The sequence below is a fragment of the Eptatretus burgeri genome, chromosome 7, assembly GCF_056783735.1.
Source record: "Eptatretus burgeri isolate ZD-2024b chromosome 7, Ebu_testis_v1, whole genome shotgun sequence".
NCBI lineage: Eukaryota > Metazoa > Chordata > Myxini > Myxiniformes > Myxinidae > Eptatretus > Eptatretus burgeri.
In genome coordinates, this window is record NC_140967.1 from 2,118,033 (window position 1) to 2,139,681 (window position 21,649).

The 21,649-nt window shown below is 42.4% G+C and overlaps 1 protein-coding gene across 5 annotated transcripts in view; it reads left to right on the plus strand.

Moving 5' to 3' along the window:
- LOC147022551 (zinc finger protein 462-like) overlaps positions 1 to 21,649 on the plus strand; it is a 322,942-nt gene that overhangs the window by 14,991 nt on the left and 286,302 nt on the right. For all 5 annotated transcript variants that reach the window (XM_085887239.1, XM_085887241.1, XM_085887242.1 and 2 more), the window contains exon 2: positions 12,613 to 12,906. In XM_085887239.1, coding sequence (XP_085743365.1) covers positions 12,636 to 12,906 — 271 coding nt within the window. In that variant the 5' untranslated portion in view covers positions 12,613 to 12,635. The remainder of the gene's footprint in view (positions 1 to 12,612; positions 12,907 to 21,649) is intronic.

The window sequence follows — 21,649 nt, forward strand, 5'->3', positions numbered from 1 at the left end:
TTTCAAAGGCACTCTGGCAGTGTTGTGCGCTGGAGGATTTGTTATTTATTTATTTATTTGGCATGGATACACACTTTGTACCTCCATTTGTTTTTCTCTTTTTTTTTGTCACCTGCATTTTTTTTTCTCATTTATTTATAGTTTCATTTATGGATGCGTTCCGACGGTTCTGTTTTTTTTTTAATTTTTTTTTTCTTGGTGTATTGGCTTCTATGTCCGTTGGCACGCAAGCAAATTACTGTTTCCCCATTGTCTCGGGTTGCTCACCTGCATTTATTTATATTTATTTTCATTTAAGGATGACGGTTCTGTGAATTCTTTTTTTCTTCCCAGTGTATCGGCTTTGATATCAGTGGGCATGCAAAATTACTGTGCTTCACCATTCTCTCAGGTTGCTCACCTGCATTAATTTTTTTCATTTGTGGGCACTTTCCAATGGTTCTGTGATCCCCCCCCCCTCCCACTGTGTCGGCTTCAACGTCTGTCGGCACGCAAAATTTTGGCTTTCTGTCACCTGGAAGGTACCGATCTTTAATATTGGTCAGTCAGTCAGTCAGTCAGTCGGTACATCAGTGAGTGGTTAGAATGAGTGTTATGTACTAGATACCATCAAATACCTTTTTCTATTCGATCACCCCGACCCCCCCTTAAAGTAACTATATATATATATATATATATATATATATATATATATATATATATATATATATATATATATATATATGTGTATATGTATAAAAGCTACAAAACCACGCTCTCCACCTAACAGCTTGTACATGCCAATCATTTAAATTGCAGGGAATTCTCAATGCCCGCTCCGCTATCGTAATTTAGAGCGAGACCATCTGCCTAATGGTGGAGCAGGCTGGTTTATTTAATTACCCTGAGTCTGCACGAGGTTCCCCATGGGGCAGACTATTCTGTGAGTACAGGTGGTTTGGATTTGTCTCATGCCACATTGAAAGGGCACGCTGTTCCCAAACCGTCTTGGTATCCTCCCAGAGGATGGGCTCATGACTTGTGCACGCAAATGCTTCAGCAGTTTCAATAAATAATGAGAATGAAACAATAATTTCATATTCAAGGGCAAATAAATACAAGCAACACAATAATGCCCAAAACCTACTTATCTAGCCTTAAAACACATGGAGTCATTCAGGGGTTGAGAGAGATAGAGACTGGCAGACAGGTCTGCATGGGAAAGTCGTACTACCTAAATTGAGGGAAGTGAACAACGGCATTGTCCACCGAGCTCAAGCTGTTAGCACGACGATCTTGCACGAAGCGAGATGTACTTGCATGACCAGCGCCGATTGGTCGTCCCTTGGATGCTGCAGACGGGACAATGCCAGTTGATAAATGTTTTTGGTATCGAACACTTGCACGTTGGACATGTGTTTTATTTGTTGTTGTCTTGAAGCAATCCTTGTGCCATGTAGATCTCTTTTGGTCAAGGTCATCAGAACATATGTTTTGAACTATTTCATTGACAGGGATGTTGTTGATGTGGCAGTAGGTGGCACTCTGCTTTATGGAATCTAAAACTTCTTCATAACATTGAGATGCATGTTCTTTTACCAAGTGTCCACAGTCACCTGTTTTTGGCATTTGAGGCATAATGTGCAGTCGATGGTGCCCACATGCCTCTTTTCCACCGTTTGTGTTTCATCTATGTTTATGGCTGCCATTGTCTGTGTTAGGCATACAGCTGTTGAATGAAGCATGACACTTTGAACTCCTGGCACGACGCTACAATCTATTACACGTGTGTCGAACCCCACGATGTCGCATCGCCGAGTCGTCCTGCTTGCAAGACATAACTATGAACACAAGTAACATGAAATGGATTACACATAGTGATTGATATCAGGGGTGTGCATTCTGCTGTACTCGGGTCGATATGAAACAGGAAAATAGCGAACACGATGAACTGATATTGTGAAATAATTAAACCAGGATTTGTCATCACATCCTCATGGGGGATCCTTGTTTCATCTTGTGATATAGTCTAGAGCAAATCAAAACTAAATCCTGCTGTTAGAATTAAAGCACTACCGTATGTGAGTTGTGCTTGTAACGAGAACTGGTTTCATGAATTGTGAAAAAAAAATGTCTATTTTACATCACCATATTAACATGCAACATGTTTCAATGACACATATGATATATACAAGGTGTGTTCAAAAAGTATCCAACCTTTGTTCATAAAAAATACTCGTATCCAGATAAAACAAACTTACACTGATCTCCTTCAAAGTAGTCCCCTTGGGCTGCCACACACTTCTCCCAACGGTTTTGCCACTGTCGGAAGCAGCGCTGGAACGCCTATTTTGGGATGGCGCGCAGCTGGTCCATCGCATTCCGCATGATGTCTTCTCTGGACTGAAATCTGGTGCCTTTCAGGGGCATTTTCAGCTTGGGGAAAAGCCAGAAGTCACACGGAGCCATGTCGGGAGAGTAGGGAGCCTGACGAAGCACAGGTGTGTTGTGTTTGGCCAGGAAACTCTATCAAATGTGAAGAGTGGGCAGGTGCGTTATCGTGATGGAGCTGCCAATTGACCGCTGCCCACAGGTCCGGCCGTTTGCGTCGCACAGCGTCACGAAGGCAACGCAGTACCTCTTGGTAGTACTCCTTGGTGATGGTTGTGCCGTGTGGTGCGTACTTGTGATAAACCACGCCACTGGAGTCAAAGAAGACGGTCAGCATGACTTTGATATTGCTGCGGACCTTACTTGCTTTTTTTGGCCTCGGGGATGTTGGATGCTTCCATTGTAATGACTGGAACTTGGTTTCTGGGTCGTACCCATAAACCCAGGTCTCATCGCCAGTGATCACTGTGTTGAAGAAGTTGGGATCGCTGTTCACAGTCTCCAGCATGTCCTGTGCGATCTCCAAACGGAGTTGCTTCTGCTCGATCGTTAGCAGCTTTGGCACGAACTTCGCTGAGATTCTCCTTAAGCCCAAATCCTCAGTCACAATGGAATGAACGGATCCAATGCTGACGCCCGCCTCGTCTGCAAGTTCTCTGATCGTTATTCGACGATCCTGCATCAGCAGGGTCCTCACTTGGTCAATGACTATCTCATTTCTGGATGTTGAGGGCCTACCAGAACGTGCTTCACTTTCCACTGATGTGCGACCATCTTTGAAGCGGTCGTACCACTCTTTTATCTGTGTGGTGCCCCTTGCTTCGTTCCCGAAGGCCTGTTGAATCTTGCGGATCGTTTCCACTTGGGAATCGCCAAGCTTTACACAAAATTTGATGCAGTAGCGTTGTTCAAGTTTTTCCGCCATTTTGTCAAAAACGAAAATCCAACGGCGCTCACTTACACTTCCTCACTCATTGGCGGTCTGTCGGCGACTGACAGCTTCTGCAGGCGGGAAAATATTCACGCACACGAATTAGGATCGCCTACATACGTGCACCAAACCACGCCTCCCCAGCTTCATTTGTTTACGCACGAAAAATTAAGGTTGGATACTTTTTGAACACACCTCATATATATATATATCTATATATATATATATATATATATTTATATAGATGCATACATATATATGTGTGCACACACTACATGGCCAAAAGTATGTGGACACCCCCTTTTAATTAGTGGATTCTGCTATTTCAGCCATACCCATTGCTGACAGGTGTATATGATCAAGTCCACAGCCATGCAATCTCCATAGACAAACATTAACAGTAAAATGGGCCGTACTAAAGAGCTTAGTAACTTTCAACGTGGCACCGTCATAGGATGCCACCTTTCCAACAAGTCAGTTTGTCAAATCTCTGCCCTGCTACAGCTGCCCCGGTCAACTCTAAGGGCTGTTATTGTGAAGTAGAAACGTCTCGGAGCAACAACTGCTCAGCCATGAAGTGGTAAGGCACACAAGCTCACAGAATGGGACTGCCGAGTGCTGAAGCACGTAGCACAGAAAAATCGTCTGTTGTCGGTTGTAACACTCATTACCGAGTTCCAAACTTACTCTGGAAGCAACGTCAGCACAAGCACTGTTCATTGAGAGCTTCATGAAAGGGGTTTCCATGGCCGAGCAGCCGCACACAAGCCGAAGATCACCATGTGCAATGCCAAGCGTCGGCTGGAGTGGTGGAAAGCTCACTGCCATTGGGCATGGAGCAGTGGAAACGTGTTCTCTGGAGTGATGAATCACGCTTCACCATCTGGCAGTCCGACGGACGAATCTGGGTTTGGGGGATGCCAGGAGAACCTACCTGCCCCAATGCATTGTGCCAACTGTAAAGTTTGGTGGAGGAGGAACAATGGTCTCGGGATGTTTTCCATGGTTCGAGCGAGGCCCCTTAGTTCCAGTGAAGGGAAATCTTAACGCTGCAGCATACAATGACATTCTAGACGATTGGTCATTATTCCTGTAGTTTTCTCATTGTTGCTGTAGTTTTGCTCAATCATGCTGTTCTTTGCTCATTCTTGCTGTTGTTTGATCATTCTTGCTGTACTTTGCTCACTATTTTGCTCATTCTTTATGTCGCTCTCTTGCTGTACTTTGCTCATTGTTAGCTCATTCTTGCTGTGCTTTGTTCAATGTTTGCTCATTCTTGCTGTTGTTCAATCTTCAGGTACTTTGCTCATTGTTGGCTCATTCTTGTTATAGTTCATTCTTGTTGTAGTTCAATCGTCATGTACTTTGCTCATTGTTGGCTCATATTTGTTTTCGCACTCTTGCTGTAGTTTGCTCAAAAACCGAGATGATAATAAAGAACGATAATAATTTAAAATGGAAAGAGCTTGATTCCTGCTGCCTTGATCATGTTGGGTATTGTTGGGCCTTTTAAATAAATCAATTAATAGATTTAATTAAACATGTAAACATTCGGCTATGGATGGTTTTGACATCGAAAAAGTAAAAAGTAAAAAAAGAAAAAGTAAATGAATGTTCCATTTTTGGTTAATGTATCGGAGAGATGGGAGACTTGTATATTAACGGTAACAGATAATAAAAATGATATTTCAGTGCTTTCAAGAGGTTAAAAATAACAAAAATACACATTGAAAACAAGTTATTAAGCACCACTTTAAAAGAAAATGATAAAAACATCCTTTGATCAAACATGAAAAGAACAAATTATATTTTTGGCAACAAGAGATTAATTATGATCTTGCATATTGGCTTTCATGTCTCTGATTTTTTTTTTAAAATAAAGATGTTTCACTTTGAAGTTTTACGTCACAAAGAAAGGCGGGAAACTTCACACAGAGATGAGAAACTCCGCATGAGCAGGAGGAAATTTGAAAAAAAAAATTTTGTTTTATTTTAACTTTAAAAGACATTTTTTGTTACTTTCTTTTGAGGAAACTGATTCTGACCATATTTTAGATGATTAGATCGCTTATTTAATCGATAAAAGTCGTGGACGGATTCAGACAAAACATGGTGGACACATTGGGTGTGTGGCAAGGACAAATTGGTTCAATTTTGGTGGAGATCTGAATCCAGATCCGGACGTGATAATTTTTTAAGTGATTCTTCAGCAATGAGAGATCGGGCCAAAACGAAAAATAGCATGGTATTTCAAAAATGTAATGGGCCCAATATGTTCTCGTGGATCGGGCATTGCGTGGCGGAGGTATGCGCTCTACCGAGTGCCCTTTCAGTTTAGAAAATGTATTTTGTCGATATTTTCACTGCTCCTTTGCTAATTTAGTATGATTTATCATGTTAAATGGTTGGAAAGGATGTAGAATGTGGAAAGGATGGTCCAACAACCTTTTACTTTTTATATTTCTACTAGACTTGAGCCGGAATCAGGCGAAGTCCGAGTCCGGGTCCTGAAAAGTCGAGTCCGTGTCCAAGTACAGCACCTAATACCCAATTTATTTTATTGTTATTATTATTTTTAATGCTGTGAACATACTTTGATACATCAAGGGTGATGAAGGTTGTGGTGGAGTTTCATCGAAATTGTGTGTGTAGTTTCGGAGAAAAAGGCAAATACAAAAGCTCTCCCTCCCCACCTCCTTCCCCTCCTGTGCAGCGAGGGTTCAATTCCGGAGGATTGGAAGACAGGTTAATTGTGCCAATATGGGAAAAGGGAAGCACCATGTTCAAGATCCGGAGATGTACGGGAGCATTACGCTCCTGGGTCATGTAATGAAGGTGCTGGAGAGGATTCTGGATGGGTGGATAAGGAAGAGTGTGGAGATCGGAGAAGAGCAGCAGTGGTTTAGAAACTGTTGGGAGATGACGGATGGGATGTTCACCCTGAAACAGCTGGTGGAGAAGAGGTTGGAGGTGCAAGGTGAGATGGCATTGGGATTTGTGGACCTGGAGGAGGCCGGCGACACTGTCCCAAGAGAAATGAATGGGAGTGCTGGAAGCAGAAGTGAAGTTGGTGGAAGGGATGTACAAGGGAACGAAAGGAAGAGTTTTGGTTTGTCCTGGGATGTCTGAGGAGTTCAGTGTCAACATTGGTTTGATGCAGGGAAGCGCTCTCAGCCTCCTCATGTCTATCATTGTGATGGAGCTGGTAAGCAGGAAGGTGGCTTGAGCAGTAGTATGGGGAGGATGTTGTTTGTGGATGATCTGGCTGTTGTGGTGGAGTGGGCAGGGAATGCAGGAAGTATTAGGAGAGTGGAAGGAAGCTTTTGTGAAGCATAGGCTGAAGATGAGTATGGAGAAGACGAAGGTGATGTGGGTCAGGTGGCAGAGAAAATACATGAATATCGGGTTGGAGGAAAAGGAGATCAGACAGGGCAATATGTTTGAGTACCTGGTGGGGGGAGGGGACAGTGACCGGGGATGTTGAGGCTGAGGCAGGGGTGCAAAGGAGGATTCAGGAGGGAGTGATGGCAGACAGAAAGATATCAAGGAAATTGAAAGGGAAGGTTCTGATGTCGTGTGTAACGTCGGACTACCTTTATGGCCTAGAAATGGCGGCACTGACGGAGAGACAATAATAGAAGCTGCGGGTTTGCGAGAACAACTGGGTCAGTACGATTGTAGGAGTGAAGAGGGTGGAGAGAAGGATGATGGATGAACTAAGTGAGTAGATTGGTGTGCAGATGAGTTTGATGGGGAGATTGGTGAAATGTCAGTTGAGATGGGCTGGACACTTGGTGCAGATAGGGGATGAGAGAATGGCAAAGAGAGTGAATAGATCGAGGGAGCAAGGCTGGAGGAAAAGAGGTAAACCGCGGGTGAGATGGGATAATTGTGTGCGTGGGGATATCAGTAAGTTGCAGGTGGTGGGAGAGTGAAGCGAGTTGGCTGAGGACAGAGGGACGTGGAGGAGTATCGTGGTCAAGGCCGGGCAGAAGCTTTGCGCCATCGGACCTCACCTCTTATAAAGGGACGAGGAGTAGAACAACAAGACTCCCCCCGAAATTCCCACAGACCCTGTTTTTTATTTGTAATGCCTTGAACAAATGTTCGTACATCACGGATGATGATCAATGGTTGTGGTCAAGTTTCATTGAAATTGTGTGTGTAGTTGCAGAGAAGAAGGCAAATGTGTACCTATTTTGGTGGGTCAAACCTACACTCACTTTAACTCCCCCTATCCTCCCCCACCCACGTCCCCATCGATCCCCTTAGACCTTGATTGTTTTTTAATGTGGTGAACAAGCTTTCAATGACATCTTGGATGCTGTTATCGTGTCTGTACCTGTTTGTGGCGAGGATGTTGAGGTCATGGAGAGATTCACTTACCTTGGCAGTGATATTCATGTCTATGCTGGCTGCGAGTCAGAGGTCAATCGACGTCTGGGTCGGGCCTGGGGAGTCATGGATTCACTGGTTCATGGGGTGTGGTGCTCTTGGTACCTGTGCGGGAGGACGAAAGTTCGAGTCTTCAGGTGTTTGGTGCTTCCATTCTTGCTTTACAGATGTGAAACTTGGACTCTGACCAGGGATCTGAGATAGAGACATAATTCCTTTGGTACCGGCTCTCTTCGGAGAATCCTTGGCTATCACTGGTCTGACTTTGTGTCCAACGAGCGGTTGCTGAGAGAGACTCAAATGAGATTTGTTACCTGCGTAGTCCGTGAGCGTCAGCTGCGGCTGTATGGACATGTGGCTCGTTTTCCTGACGCTGATCCTGCTCACCAGGTTCTCTCAGCGAGGGAGTCTCGTGAGTGGAGGAAGCCAATGGTCTGACCACGTGCCTCGTGGTTGCAGCAGGTTGACCGGCATTTCAAGGAGGTGGGGATGGGTCAGGTATCTGCCTGGGGGGTGGCCAGACTCAGGCCCATGGAGTACCAGCTGAAAGTAGATGAAGCGACGCGCTGCTCCAGCTTATTCTCCCATACCTGACCTGACCTGACTTTAGAGTATTTCATCAGACTCTCCAGGCAATATGCATCATACCTTTATCAATAAACAATAATTTACTCTTAAAATTTATTTATTATTATTGTAATAATAGTCACTGTGAGACCTTTGTCTCTCAGTTTTGGACAAGTCAAGTCGATGTTGAGTGGTCAGCAGATTGGCTGCGAGGGCCAAGCTTGGAAATTGTACTGTTGGTATCTCCCTGCAATCAGCCTGCCATAAAAAGGATCATGTCCGTAAATGGGGCTTGATCAGAACAGCACATCTTTCTGGGGATGAACAAGAACTGTTGTTGTGGAGAAGTAGTTTGAAAACAGCCCAATTTGAAGTCGAAGATGCAACTGCTTGTCTGCATCACCGTGACTCTTTCTCAACGTCGAAATTCGAAGCTCGGCAATCAAAATGCTGCGATCCATTTTTGATCCACAAATCTGGCAAGAAACGGAGAGTGGCATTGAACAAAGGTATGTGAATGTTTTGTATCCTTTTGACTCATCTATGATCTTTCGGCACATCGTTGAGCTGAATGAAGATAACAAAGGTATCCACAATTATGGTGTGTTAACAGCGATGTGTCCAATAAACTTGGCTCCCACTCAGCATTATCTTACATTGGTTGGGTAGATTTTATGTCATTGAAATGGCTGCATTTTGGAAATGACACCCATCATGAACATACCCATTTTTTTATTTTCCAGGTTCTTTGAAACCAGCCAGTGTGGCATTAGCAAGGGATCTCTTGAGGTGTGGAAAATATGTCAAGCCCAGAGAAATGCTGTGCATCTCATGTCGCAAAAAAGCTATAGAGACTACTCTACTTGTCCTTCCAAGTGATGCACCCGAATTATCAACAACCGAGATTGAGGACAAGACCTCTGCATGTGTCCCTCTATGTGATGCGTCAGAATCATCGATAACAGAGATTGAGGACGAACCTGGGACTTCTGAAGCAGAGTTGGAGCTTGTTCAGGAGGACTTGAATATGAGTTTCACAACTTTTGATTGTTCCCCATTGAACTACATTCAAAGAAAACGGTGGATCGTCCCACTAATGGGAAACAAAAGTTAACAGAGTACTCTGAACAGGCTCATGACAAAGTGGCATCGCTGCTTTGTATCCCAAAGGAGACATTGAGCTCTGGAGCAGAGCCTCTTCGACATTGATCATTTCCTCCCCTTTCTGATCAAACATAATTTTGATGATGTCGTTATCTTTTCTACGATTAACTTCTTCAGATTTCTCTTTCTACATTCAATGGTCAATCATGCCCAGAATTGCTTCTGTGTGTTGGATTGGGAGGTCCTCTTGATCATCCGCTTCCATTTACGATTTGCCAAACATCTTTCAGTTGTTTTTAAGTCTTCATCTCGATTCCACTGCTGTCATGTAACCTGCAGATATTTCATTTGTGAAGATCTAACCACTCATTTACGGTTTGTTGTGGTGACATTTTTGTCCATGTTTAAAGCAGAGGCGATTGTATTTAACCCATTATGATGTTTGTGTATATCAATTCTTTTATTTAATTTGTATGTGCAAACAGTGCTTAATTCTTTAATCCAGAGAAGTTCTCCACGCTTACGTAATATATACACATGCATTTGTACACTGTGTGCATATATCTATAGACAGGCACTACCCTATTTGTCATCCTTCTTCGTCTTCTTCCTCTTCTTTTTTGTGTGCAGCCTGTGGCTGCTGGTTGCATCATTTCGTTGGGGGCGTGACTATTCCCCTATTGGCCTGTTACCAGTACACTGGTGCTCATTTCGCCGACCTCGGAAAGATGACGACCTCAACCCCACCTGGTACTAATTCAACGGCCAAAAGGGGCTCAAACTCAAGACTCTATGATCCCAAGCCAGCCACCCTAACCGCGTAGCCAACACCAGGCTTAAGTCATCGATGTGTTCATGGAAAATATAGTTTAAATCAATATGATGTGAATCGAACTTCAAAATCCCATTGACTTTTAAATCGTACTCAAATATGCCATTTTGTGTCCGTCTGTCTGACGGTTTTTTGGCCAAGATACATTCGGTCATTACTTATCCATTCTCAACTAAACTATCTCAGCACGAAGGACTAAGGGTCACATGATTGAGGTTGTAGCGACTGCATTTTCCCCTACCTCCCCAAGGAAGTGTTCTGCTTTGGGTGAAGTCCGTGTTAAGATAGCTTATCATGACGTTTTTCCAAGGCCGCTTCTAATAATAAAACTAATAATACGAATGGTAACAGCATGATATTAATATTATTACAAAACAATATTAATACTAACTACAAGGGCACTCGGTCGAACGCATACCTCCGCCACGCAATGCCTGATCCACAAGAACGTTTCTGGCCGAATACATTTTTGAAATATCTAGCTTTCTATGTTTTTGGCCCTTTCTCTCAATTGTGAAGATTCACTTTAAAATTTCTAGTTGTCGGATTCGGATTCAGATCTTTACCAAAATTGAATCATTCGTTGTGTTCACACATCCAATGTGTCCACTAAGTTTCGTCCAATCCGTCTACAACTTTTTGAGATATCGTGCACACAAACTTCACCTTCGGTGGCAGAGGTCAAATATGGCAGAGGTCATATATGATCACTATGATGTAATAATATCCCCTATCCCCAAGGGGTTATTCCTCCTTGAACAAATGCCATGTTAACCTGTATAAATAGCTTATCGTGGCGTTCCGTGGGTCTTGAAAATGAGGAAAAAGAAGAAGAGTTCTCCCAGAAGTAAAATTTTATACACCACAATCACGTATGATTACCTTTTCAAACAGTCACATATACTGCTGTTCAACATGAAACTGAAAGAAATCTTGAAGAACCTACTGTAATCTATACACCCTATAGAGGATAACAACATGACCCTTCCTGTCGCTTCCCTAGGGATTGGGTGTTCCAGTGTATTAAATGGGGAATGCGTTCCTGACAAAAAAATAATTGAATGTAAATTTGCAAAGAGTAAACTAATTAAAATATTATTACAATAATATACGAAACATAGGGGTTTTGTCTTCTAGTTTCCTGTGCAGCACAAGACTGCAAGTAGTATCGTTGACTGTACGGTTTTTAAGGGTCTTCAGGGTATTTTGGGTCTTTGGGGTCCATTGGGTCTTCGGGGTCTTTTCAGTGTTTTGGGTCCTTGGTTTTTTTTCTTGGTTCCTTGGGGTTGTTTCGGTCTTTGAGGTATTTGGGTCCTCTCAGTACTTTTGATTAAGTATTTCAGGTTACAATTGTGGGCAACGTCAGGTCAGCTGTTCAGCCAATGGGTGAAGAGCACACATACATACATACATGCATTCATACATACATAATCATATACACTAGTTCCATGATATATAGATTGGCAATTTCTTAGCATTTTCAGATGACCCTTACTCCACATTTTGACCCTTATTTAGACCACCAGATCAGATCCTCAAATCCGAAATTATATTTCAATTATATACTTTAATTTATCCATGAGATGATATTGTGCTTCGAAGCTGGTAAGGCATTTTTGGTCGGCCAAATTAAAATGGCGGCGAAGACCTCTGCGAGGTGAAATTTGGCTGACCAAGGATAAGCCTTTCATGAAGGTTAGCTGTTAATTATCTTCAAAAGGGGTGTTTTAATGAACCCAAACACCTAATTTTCACTCATTCACTTCCTCGGAGTTTTCTTAGTGTGCATGCAAAGTTTCAGGGTTTTGAGTTATGGAGGACACGCACTGACACGCACTGACACGCACTGACACGCACTGACACGCACTGACACGCACTGACACGCACTGGCACGCACTGACACGCACTGGCACGCACTGGCACGCACTGGCACGCACTGGCACGCGCGCGCGCGCGCACACACACACACACACACACACACACACACACACACACACACACACACACACACACACACACACACACACACACACACACACACACACTTATTATGATTTATAGATCACTTTGTACCAAGCTTTCCTTGGTTTCTATGCTTTTGATTGTCGTGTGCTGAGTTTTTAGCTCGCCTGTTCGAAGAATAGAGAGCTATAGCGATACCCCCGGCGTGAGCGTGAGCGTCTGCGTCAGCGTCAGTGTGAAAATGTTAAAGTTTTTGGTGCAAGTTATTTCCTTTCTAATGTTTTTATCTACCACACTATTTTTTACTGATTACAATATACAAATACATATATTGCTTTAAAATTATTTGGATCAGACTTCACTGCAATGCTTTATAAAAAAATATTATTAGTTAGACTAGTTATTATAACTGTTGGCTCTCAACTTTCCCCTCCCTCCTGTGATTTCTTAGGTTTTTCCTGTAAGGTAAAGAAGATGGCATCAGACGACCTTGTGGATGATATTGATCTGGCAAGCATTGAAACCGATGATATTGGCCTTGGGATCATAGATGCTGGACTCGGAACTGGAGTTACTTCCAGTGATTTTGAAGAAGTTATGCGCAATAGTGAGCTCGATTCAAGTGTCGTGACTTATGGTGACTTTGGTGCGGATGTCATCGGTGCTCACTTCCTGACAGCTGACCCAAACCTCGAGTTTAAACTGAAGGAGTCAGAAGCTCAAATGATGCTGCAATGGCAATGTGGTGAGCTGATTGCAAATCAATTTCTTGGAATAATGAATTATTTTGTGTTTTGTGTGCATTTTACTGATGAGTTGAACTCTGGAAGTGTATGCCATGTAATGAATTTGGAATGAGCTGCTTCCTCATATCAGTTTGCTATAACTTAGGATTACCATGCAGTGTCTTCAGAAAGTTATTCACACCCCTCGACTTTTGTCACATTTTGTTGTTACAGCCTGAATTTATAATAGGTTAAATTAAAATTTTTAGTCACTGATCGACGCAAAACACCCCATAATGACAAACAGAAAACATGTTTTAGAAATTTTTGCAATTTAATTAAAAATGAAAAGCTGAAATGTCTCGCATCAATAAGCATTCAACCCCTTTTCTATGACACTCCAAATTGAGCTCAGGTGCATCCAATTTACTTTGATCATCCTTGAGATGTCTTGACAACTTGATTGGAGTTCACCTGTGGCCACGTCACTTGATTGGACATGATTTATACAGAAACACACCTTTCTATATGAGGTCCCACAGTTGACAGTGCATGTCCGAGCAGAAACTCCACCATGAAGTCCAAAGGAATTGTCCTTAGAACTCTGAGGTAGAATTGTGAGGAGCCATAGATTTGGGGCAGGGTACAGAACAATTTGTAGAGTTTTTGAGAGTTCCCAAGAGCACAGTGAGCTCCATCATAAGGAAATATAAAGAATATAGAACTAGCTAGACTCTTCCTCGAGCTGTCTATCTGACCAAACTGAGCAACCAGGCAAGAAGGACGTTGATCAGGGAGGTGACCAAGAACCCAATGACCACTCTGACAAAACTATAGAGTTCCTTGGCTGAGATGGGAGAACCTGCCAGAAAGACAACAGTCTCTGTAGCACTTCACAAATCTTGGCTTTTTGGGAGAGTGGCCAGACGGAAGCCACTCAAGTGCATGAGGAAAATATTCTGTGGTCTGATGAGATGAAAATTGAACTCTTTAGCTTGAATTCAAAGCGCTACTTGTGGCGAAAACCGAGCACAGCTCATCACCCATCTAACACCATCCCTACCGTGAAGCATGGCGGTGGCAGCATCATGCTTACGGGGATGCTTTTCAGTGGCAAGGACTGGGGGACTTGTAAGGATAGAGGGAACAATGAATGGAGCCAAATACAGGCAAATCCTTGAGGAGAACCTGCTTCAGAGTGCAAAAGACCTTAGACTGTGGTTTAGATTTACGATCCAACAGGACAATGACCCCAAGCACACAGCCAAAGCAACACTGGAATGGCTTAAGAACAAGAACATGAAAGCCCTTGAGTGGCCCAGCCAAAACCCAGACTTGAATCCCAATGAGAATCTGTGGAAAGACTTGAAGATTGCTGTTCACTGATGCTCCCCATCCAACTTGACAGAGTTTGAGCAAACCTGCGAAGAAGAATGGGAGAAAATTCCCAAATCCAGATGTGCAAAGCTGATACAGACATACCCAAAAAGACTCGAAGCTCTCATCACTGCCAAAGGCTCCTCGACAAAGTTTTGACTCAGTGGGTTGAATACTTGTGTACATGAGATATTTCTGCATTTCATTTTTAATTAATTTGTATAAATTTCGAAAAAACATGTTTTCACTTTATCATTACGCGGTATCTTGTGTAGATCGGTGATAAAAATTGAAATTTAATCCATTTCAAATTCAGGCTGTAATGTGACAAAAGTCGAGGGGTGTCAATACTTTCTGAAGGCACTGTATTTAAACTTTCAAAAAAGAAGACACCCTGGGAGAGGGACACTCCAAAAAAGAGGACACTTGACAAGTTTCCTTTACATACATAATGAGCAATCGTTTCGGCAATTTCATTAGGTATGTTCCCAACCTCGATTAATTTTGACTGCAAACCACCGTTCTTCCAGTTGAAATACTGAATTATTAGCTCACCTAGACTTTATTCCAGTGAGCTTATGTGATCGGGCAGTGTGAGTCAGTCTGTCAGTCAGTCCGTAAGTCCGTAAAAAAACTTGTCATTTTTGTGTGCACACAAAGCACACAAAACGCATATCTGATGCCTAATGAAGGTTTATTGACTGCATCAAAATCTGCACTCATTACGGGGGGGGGGGGAGGGGTGGGGTTGACCCCTCCCAAAAGAGGGATTTTGTCTTTTCACCGGAACTACACACACAATTTCATTGAAACTTGATCACACAACCTTCTTCACCCTTGATGTACCAAAGTTTGTTTATTACATTTAAAATAAATCAGGGTCAAGTGGGGGGGGGGGGGTCTGTGGAGTGTTTGAGCCCCTCAGAGTTGGTATTTGCTCTCTTTTCCAAAACTACATACGCACAATTTCGATGAAACTTGACCACAACCTTCATCACCCGTGATGTACCAAAGTTTGTTCACAGCATTAAAAAAAATCCAAAAATCAGGGTCTAAGAGGGTTTGAGTGACTGTTGCTCCTGATCCAGATGACTTCAGGACGTGCGGTCCTATTTTTACTGGAAATATTGTGCTTGTCCAAGTCCACATGAGACTGTAAATCAATAGCACCTTTATTTGCCACAGAGACTTACTGTATGTACCAGTTCTACATACCAAGCACTCGGCTTCCCATTCTTCTCGACCACTTCAAAACCATGGGAAGTTTGTCTTTGGGTCTGCAGTGAATTTACATTTTTGTTTTGTCATTGTGAAGAGCTCTTGAAGAAAATCAAACAAGTGTGTACAGTACGGACTCAGAAAAGACACTGAATTGTATACTTAGCACACCACTGGTCTCTCTCTCTCTCTCTCTCTCTCTCTCTCTCTCTCTCTCTCTCTCTCTCTCTCTCTCTCTCTCTCTCTCTCTCTCTCTCTCTCTCTCTCTCTCTCTCTCTCTCTCTCTCTCTCTCTCTCTCTCTCTCTCTCTCTCTCTCTCTCTCTCTCTCTCTCTCTCTCTCTCTCTCTCTCTCTCTCTCTCTCTCTCTCTCTCTCTCTCTCTCTCTCTCTCTCTCTCTCTCTCTCTCTCTCTCTCTCTCTCTCTCTCTCTCTCTCTCTCTCTCTCTCTCTCTCTCTCTCTCTCTCTCTCTCTCTCTCTCTCTCTCTCTCTCTCTCTCTCTCTCTCTCTCTCTCTCTCTCTCTCTCTCTCTCTCTCTCTCTCTCTCTCTCTCTCTCTCTCTCTCTCTCTCTCTCTCTCTCTCTCTCTCTCTCTCTCTCTCTCTCTCTCTCTCTCTCTCTCTCTCTCTCTCTCTCTCTCTCTCTCTCTCTCTCTCTCTCTCTCTCTCTCTCTCTCTCTCTCTCTCTCTCTCTCTCTCTCTCTCTCTCTCTCTCTCTCTCTCTCTCTCGTTGGACAGGAAGAGGACGCATGAGTGTCGATGTTCAAACATGTCCATTATGCCATGACGGTGTAGTACAGGTTTGTATCAAACTGTCTTGGTCCAAACATTACATAACCACATTTTATCACTGTAAGAAAATGTAGAAAAATTATTCAACCGTTGAAATAAGGTAAAAAAAAAAAAAAAAAAAATCAGCTCCCAAATCTTAAAATTTATCCCTTTGCAAATGCAAAAGCAAAAAAATGACAAAATCCCGGACGTTTATAGATTTTTTTTTTTTATAAACCAGCCAGACGGAGTTTTAAGGACCGGAAAGGAGGACATGTCAGGGAAAAATCAGACGTATGATAACCCCGCTGTTATTTTTATCCTTCAAAATATCCAAACACAATACTTGGACATTGTTCTGATAGTCTATCAAAGTATGTCTTCAACAGTTGAATAAGGAATTCAAATTAAGAACTCAATTTTGTGGTTGCTTGGTTTATATGTCATAAGCATGAAATAATTTCACTCGTCTTGAGAAGCTTTTGGCACTTCTTAAGAAATATCTCACAAATACAGGACTGCAAAATTCTTACACCACATTGAAAATATACATTTTTATTGTCATTTTGTTTTATGCAAAGTCCAGGCTTGTGGAAGCGCTAGAACGTGTGTGTGTGTGTGTGTGTGTGTGTGTGTTTGTGTTTTTACAGACACTGTAGGTGTTGGGAGGAATGTGGGGTAGGGGAGTACACAGAGGGTGTACAAGATGGATACAGAAGCAAAGTGGAAATTTTAAAAGAACGGCCTTGTGGTTGTGGTTGGGGGGCATTAATGGGGGGAAAAAAAAGATCATGGTTTTGGATGGGGGATGATCTGAGATGGTGGTGAACAGTTGTTTTGAAGGCCTTGAGGGAAGAATGAGATTGAAGAGGATGTGGAAGTTTGTTCCGCAGGCAGGAAAAGAGAGGAACAAATGAGTGGAGGTGTGCAGTGATCCTGGATTGAGGTAATTTCACCAGAAGGGGGTTGATGGTGAACCACGTGCGCCCTGCAGAAACCGTCCATTCATCAATAGACCGAGACTTGGACAAATAAGGGATGTCGGGAGGAATGAGGGGTAGAGTAGGATATTGGCATATTTTGATTTAAATAAGGTGTTATGATGATCATGTTTTATTAAAGTGAAGGTCAAATTTATTTTGTCATTTGCTTGTGAAGATCAACTTCTCTTCAGCCATTCTCAGAGAAAAGCCTTAGCACTCAGGCAAACTGGCAGTGACTGCAATCAGCCATCACACTTCAGGACTGGGCTACTATATCCACCACCCTGACATTGATTCAGCCTGGGAATTCTTCCACAGAAACATGCTCTCTCTTATACACAGATTCATCCAATCTCATCATCAGTCGTCTTACCCACCTTCCCACTCTTGGTACTCTGCATTCTGCAGTAAGGCAGTTGCTTTAAAACAACTTGCTTTCTCCTCCTGGAAGGCTGAAGGAAACCAATCAAAGGCAACCTCAGATCATTCCAACAGAAAACATCTGTCCAATCTCAAGAATGATCTTTCAAACTCGTCTCCCTCCTTTAAACCTTGGTGGTGTCTTGTTAAGTCTGTCTCTGATGTGTGCTCCCCTTCAATCTCTTCCTTCACTTAAAATGGCACCACAGCCAATTCTGCTCGTGAGAAGACTGAGTGCCTCAATTCTGTGTTTGCTTCAATATCTTGTGTCCCCAACCCCTCATTTTGGCGACCCATCCTTCCCTGCCATAGCGAACTGCTCCTGGAGTCTGTCTTTTGCACCTGGAAAGGTGGAGAAGTTCCTGGCAACCTTCAACTCTGACTCTGCAACTGGACCGGATGGTATTATATCATCTCACGTGTCCTAATAACCTGCTCTGCTGTTCTTGCATTTCCTCTCTGACCTTTTCACCCTGTCATTTACCATAGGTCATTATGTCATCCTCCATCTGCTTGGAAATCAGCCAACATCACAGCATTACATAAAAAAAGATGACAAACAGATCCTCTTCACTGCAGACCAATCAGCTTGCTTCAAATCATCATCAAGGTCATGGAATCCATCATCGCAGTTGACATAACCTCATTCCTTTTCTCCAACAGCTTCATTTCATATCATCAATTCGGATTCAGACCTGGTCACTCTTCCTTGGAAATGCTGCTTCTACTCTCCCAACAATGGTGGAGGCCCTCAATATGAGACATGAGATCAGGGATGTCTCTGGATTTTTCTCAAGCTTTTGATAGTCTGGAATCCTTCCCTGTTCTCCAAAACCCTTTGCCTATGGAATCCAAGGCCAACTCCACTCTTGGATTACTGATTTCCTCTACTCTCGTAGGCAACGTGTGGCTCTCAACGGAACCCTTTCATCTCCTCTCCCTGTCAAAGCTGGAGTACACCAAGGCAGTGTTCTAGGCCCTATATTATTCCTAATATTCATCAATGATCTCACTGACTCTTTGGAAAATCCTCTTTATCTCTTTACTGATGACTCCACTCTCTGCTGTGACATCCTTCATCCTTCAATTCTCACCAAATCATCAACATCAGCAGCAGAAATACATCCCCCAAAAAATCAATCCCCAAACACCTTGCTTTGACCAACATTCCATCATCAGTAGGCTATACACCCATATCCTTATACTTCTCACCAACACTCCTTCTGACTTGCTGCCTTGTCTTTGTTCTGAAAATCTCAAACTTTGCCTGAGTACTCCAAAGTACCTTTCCCCACTGATTAGTATTCCAACTCTGATTTTCTTGGGCATACTTCAGTCTCTTGACTTTGTTACCTTTATTCAGAAATGGTTTTGACAGCAACTCACCCATGGAGACTATTTTTCATAAGATGCCTTCCAGTAGTCCATGAATCTATTTGAACTCCTGATATCTCTGCCAGTTCTTGTGTAAGTTCAATACTAGATGTTTTTTTTTTCTATTTCTTAATAAACTTATCTTTAAGCTCATCAGAAAAATCAGAGATATCCCACAAAGATGGCAATATTTAGACAAAGAAGGCAATCCCACAAAGAAGGCGATATTTCGACAAAGAAGGCAATCCCACAAAGAAGGCGAAATTTCGACAAAGAAGGTCGTCGAGTTTGACATATTGGGCGTGGTATGGGTTTATATTACCTGCAAGAGAGAAATTACAAATTGGTGAAAAATATGTGTGGCCTTTGACTTTTGGATTATTTGTAGTGGAAAAAAAAAGGCAAGACCCAAAATAAAAAGATGAATAATGGGAAACATTGCAGAATGCATGGTGCAACTGTCCTTTGGATTTGCTCCATAAATTGCAGGAAAGCATCCAAAACTGATATCTGTTATTTTGCATGAAAAAGGTGGTTAAATGAAATATTAAATTTTCATCCATTAATATTGTAAAATACAATTCATTTTTGTTTCTTTAAAAACACATAATCATTATAATACCTTTTATCCTTGAAAATATGCCAACGTGGCAATAAAAACGTTTATTTTCAACTTGGGTTTTGCTCAATCCCGTATGTCCTGAGAGTAAGAGGGAACATAATGTGATGAAATCGGTCTTGCTTCAAGGGACCGCACTCGGTCTCACGAGAGATTAACCTTGCCAGATGCCAAGCTGAATGCATTTCTGCGCACATGTGGTGCGCTGCTATTATTTATTATGATTTTCGCTCCAAGATCAATGGCAGACTTATTCCTCTATTGCTAATTTACTCACACCAGATACCCAATTATGACTCAAAATCCACAGCAACCTGAGTTTAGAAACACGAGGGATCTAATTGATCTAAGAGCAAGGGGACACTGTAAGCAATAAATGATCAGTGGAGAAGGGAGACATATGAACATGACAGAACCTGCTTCGCTAGACGCAGGTGGACTCAATGCCTAACCTTCGGATAATGTTATCAAGCCACACTCTTATAAAAAGCACACAGGAAAGAACGGAAAAGAATGGAAAACGCACGATAGAAGCCAAATCAAAACATATTTGGGTGTTGGAAGGAAGGAGGGAGGAATGGAGGAGGAAGTGGAGTGTACAATGTGGTCTTTTAGTTGGAGAGGTGCAATGTGGGGAATGCTGGTCAGGGTACTGGCGGTCAGGCGACGAGCCCTGGCTCGTATTCCTTCGTACTCGCAGCTCGAGTCCAACTCTCATGTGGACTGCACATCTCTCCTTTACTGCTGATGCTGATGCCGCTCTGTCCATGACGGCTGCAATTTCTAACTGCTCCAGAAATGCCTGAATGCACCTGAGGAACGCCTTAAACAAGGAGAAAAAGACATAAAATGTCATAGACCCCATGGTTTTAGTAATTTTACTGTCCGGAGTTAATTGTTTAGCCCATATTTACAAGACTTGTGTGAATATGCAACTGACTTGAGTGGTCGTCTGACATGGAAGATTTCACACGATTGGGTTATTCGGTCATGAATGTTAATGATGTGGGTCACCTCGTTATATTGTGGAAAAGGTCACGTGACATGTTTGATGTTTTGATTGGGAATGCATATTTTGCACACAAGGGATTCAATGTTCATATATTTTGGGGAAGACAAATTGAATTGCACAAACAATATAACATTTAATAATATTTATGTATAAAATAAATTATATAACTGTAGACAATGGAAATAAGATCGGTAAATGCGTAAGTCCGAGAAATGTTGGAGGATGTGTTCAATTTGTTGTTTTTTTGGTTTAAAAAAAGTAAAATGTCTGCCAGTCTACCTGTCAGCCGTCTTTGATCAGATTGCAAAAGAAAGTTAGGTGCAAGTGTATGCCATTGTGTACTGTGCTTGTGCCAATTTTTGAACAAAGTTGGACCATGCATGTCTGAGAAATGGTTTGGGACACTTAAGTAACAAAATGGAAACCAGTCAGCCATCTTCCGTCTGATCTCGAAAAACAAAGTGATGTGTACATGTAAGCCATCATTCATTCTCTATCTGCCAAGTTTGAACAATATCGGTAAATGCATATCCGAGAAATGGTTGAGGACGTGTTCAACATTGGGTTTTTTAACAACTAAAATGGCCGCCAGTCCACCAGTCGGCCATCTTTGACCATATCACACCACAAAGTGAGGTGCATCTATATGATATCATGTACTGTGCTTGTGCCAAGTTTGAGCAAAATCGGACTATGCATGTCTAAGAAATGGTTGGGGACACACTTTAGTAATAAGATGGCCGTCGCCATCAGCTCCTTGTCAAAATTTGGATGACTCACCACTTGAGTTCTTGTGTGGTGTCTCTTCTTGAGTGGGTCTAAATATGGCGATTAGCCAATCAACAGGATTAGTCGAATTAATTTGTTTCCCTTCAGGGTTTCTTTTTGCTGAATCAGTCGATTTACCTTCATGGGTTTTCAATTAACCGAAAGATGGTTGAAACCAGACATGCACATGAGACTTGGCTGTCATTACTAATTTATTGATGCACC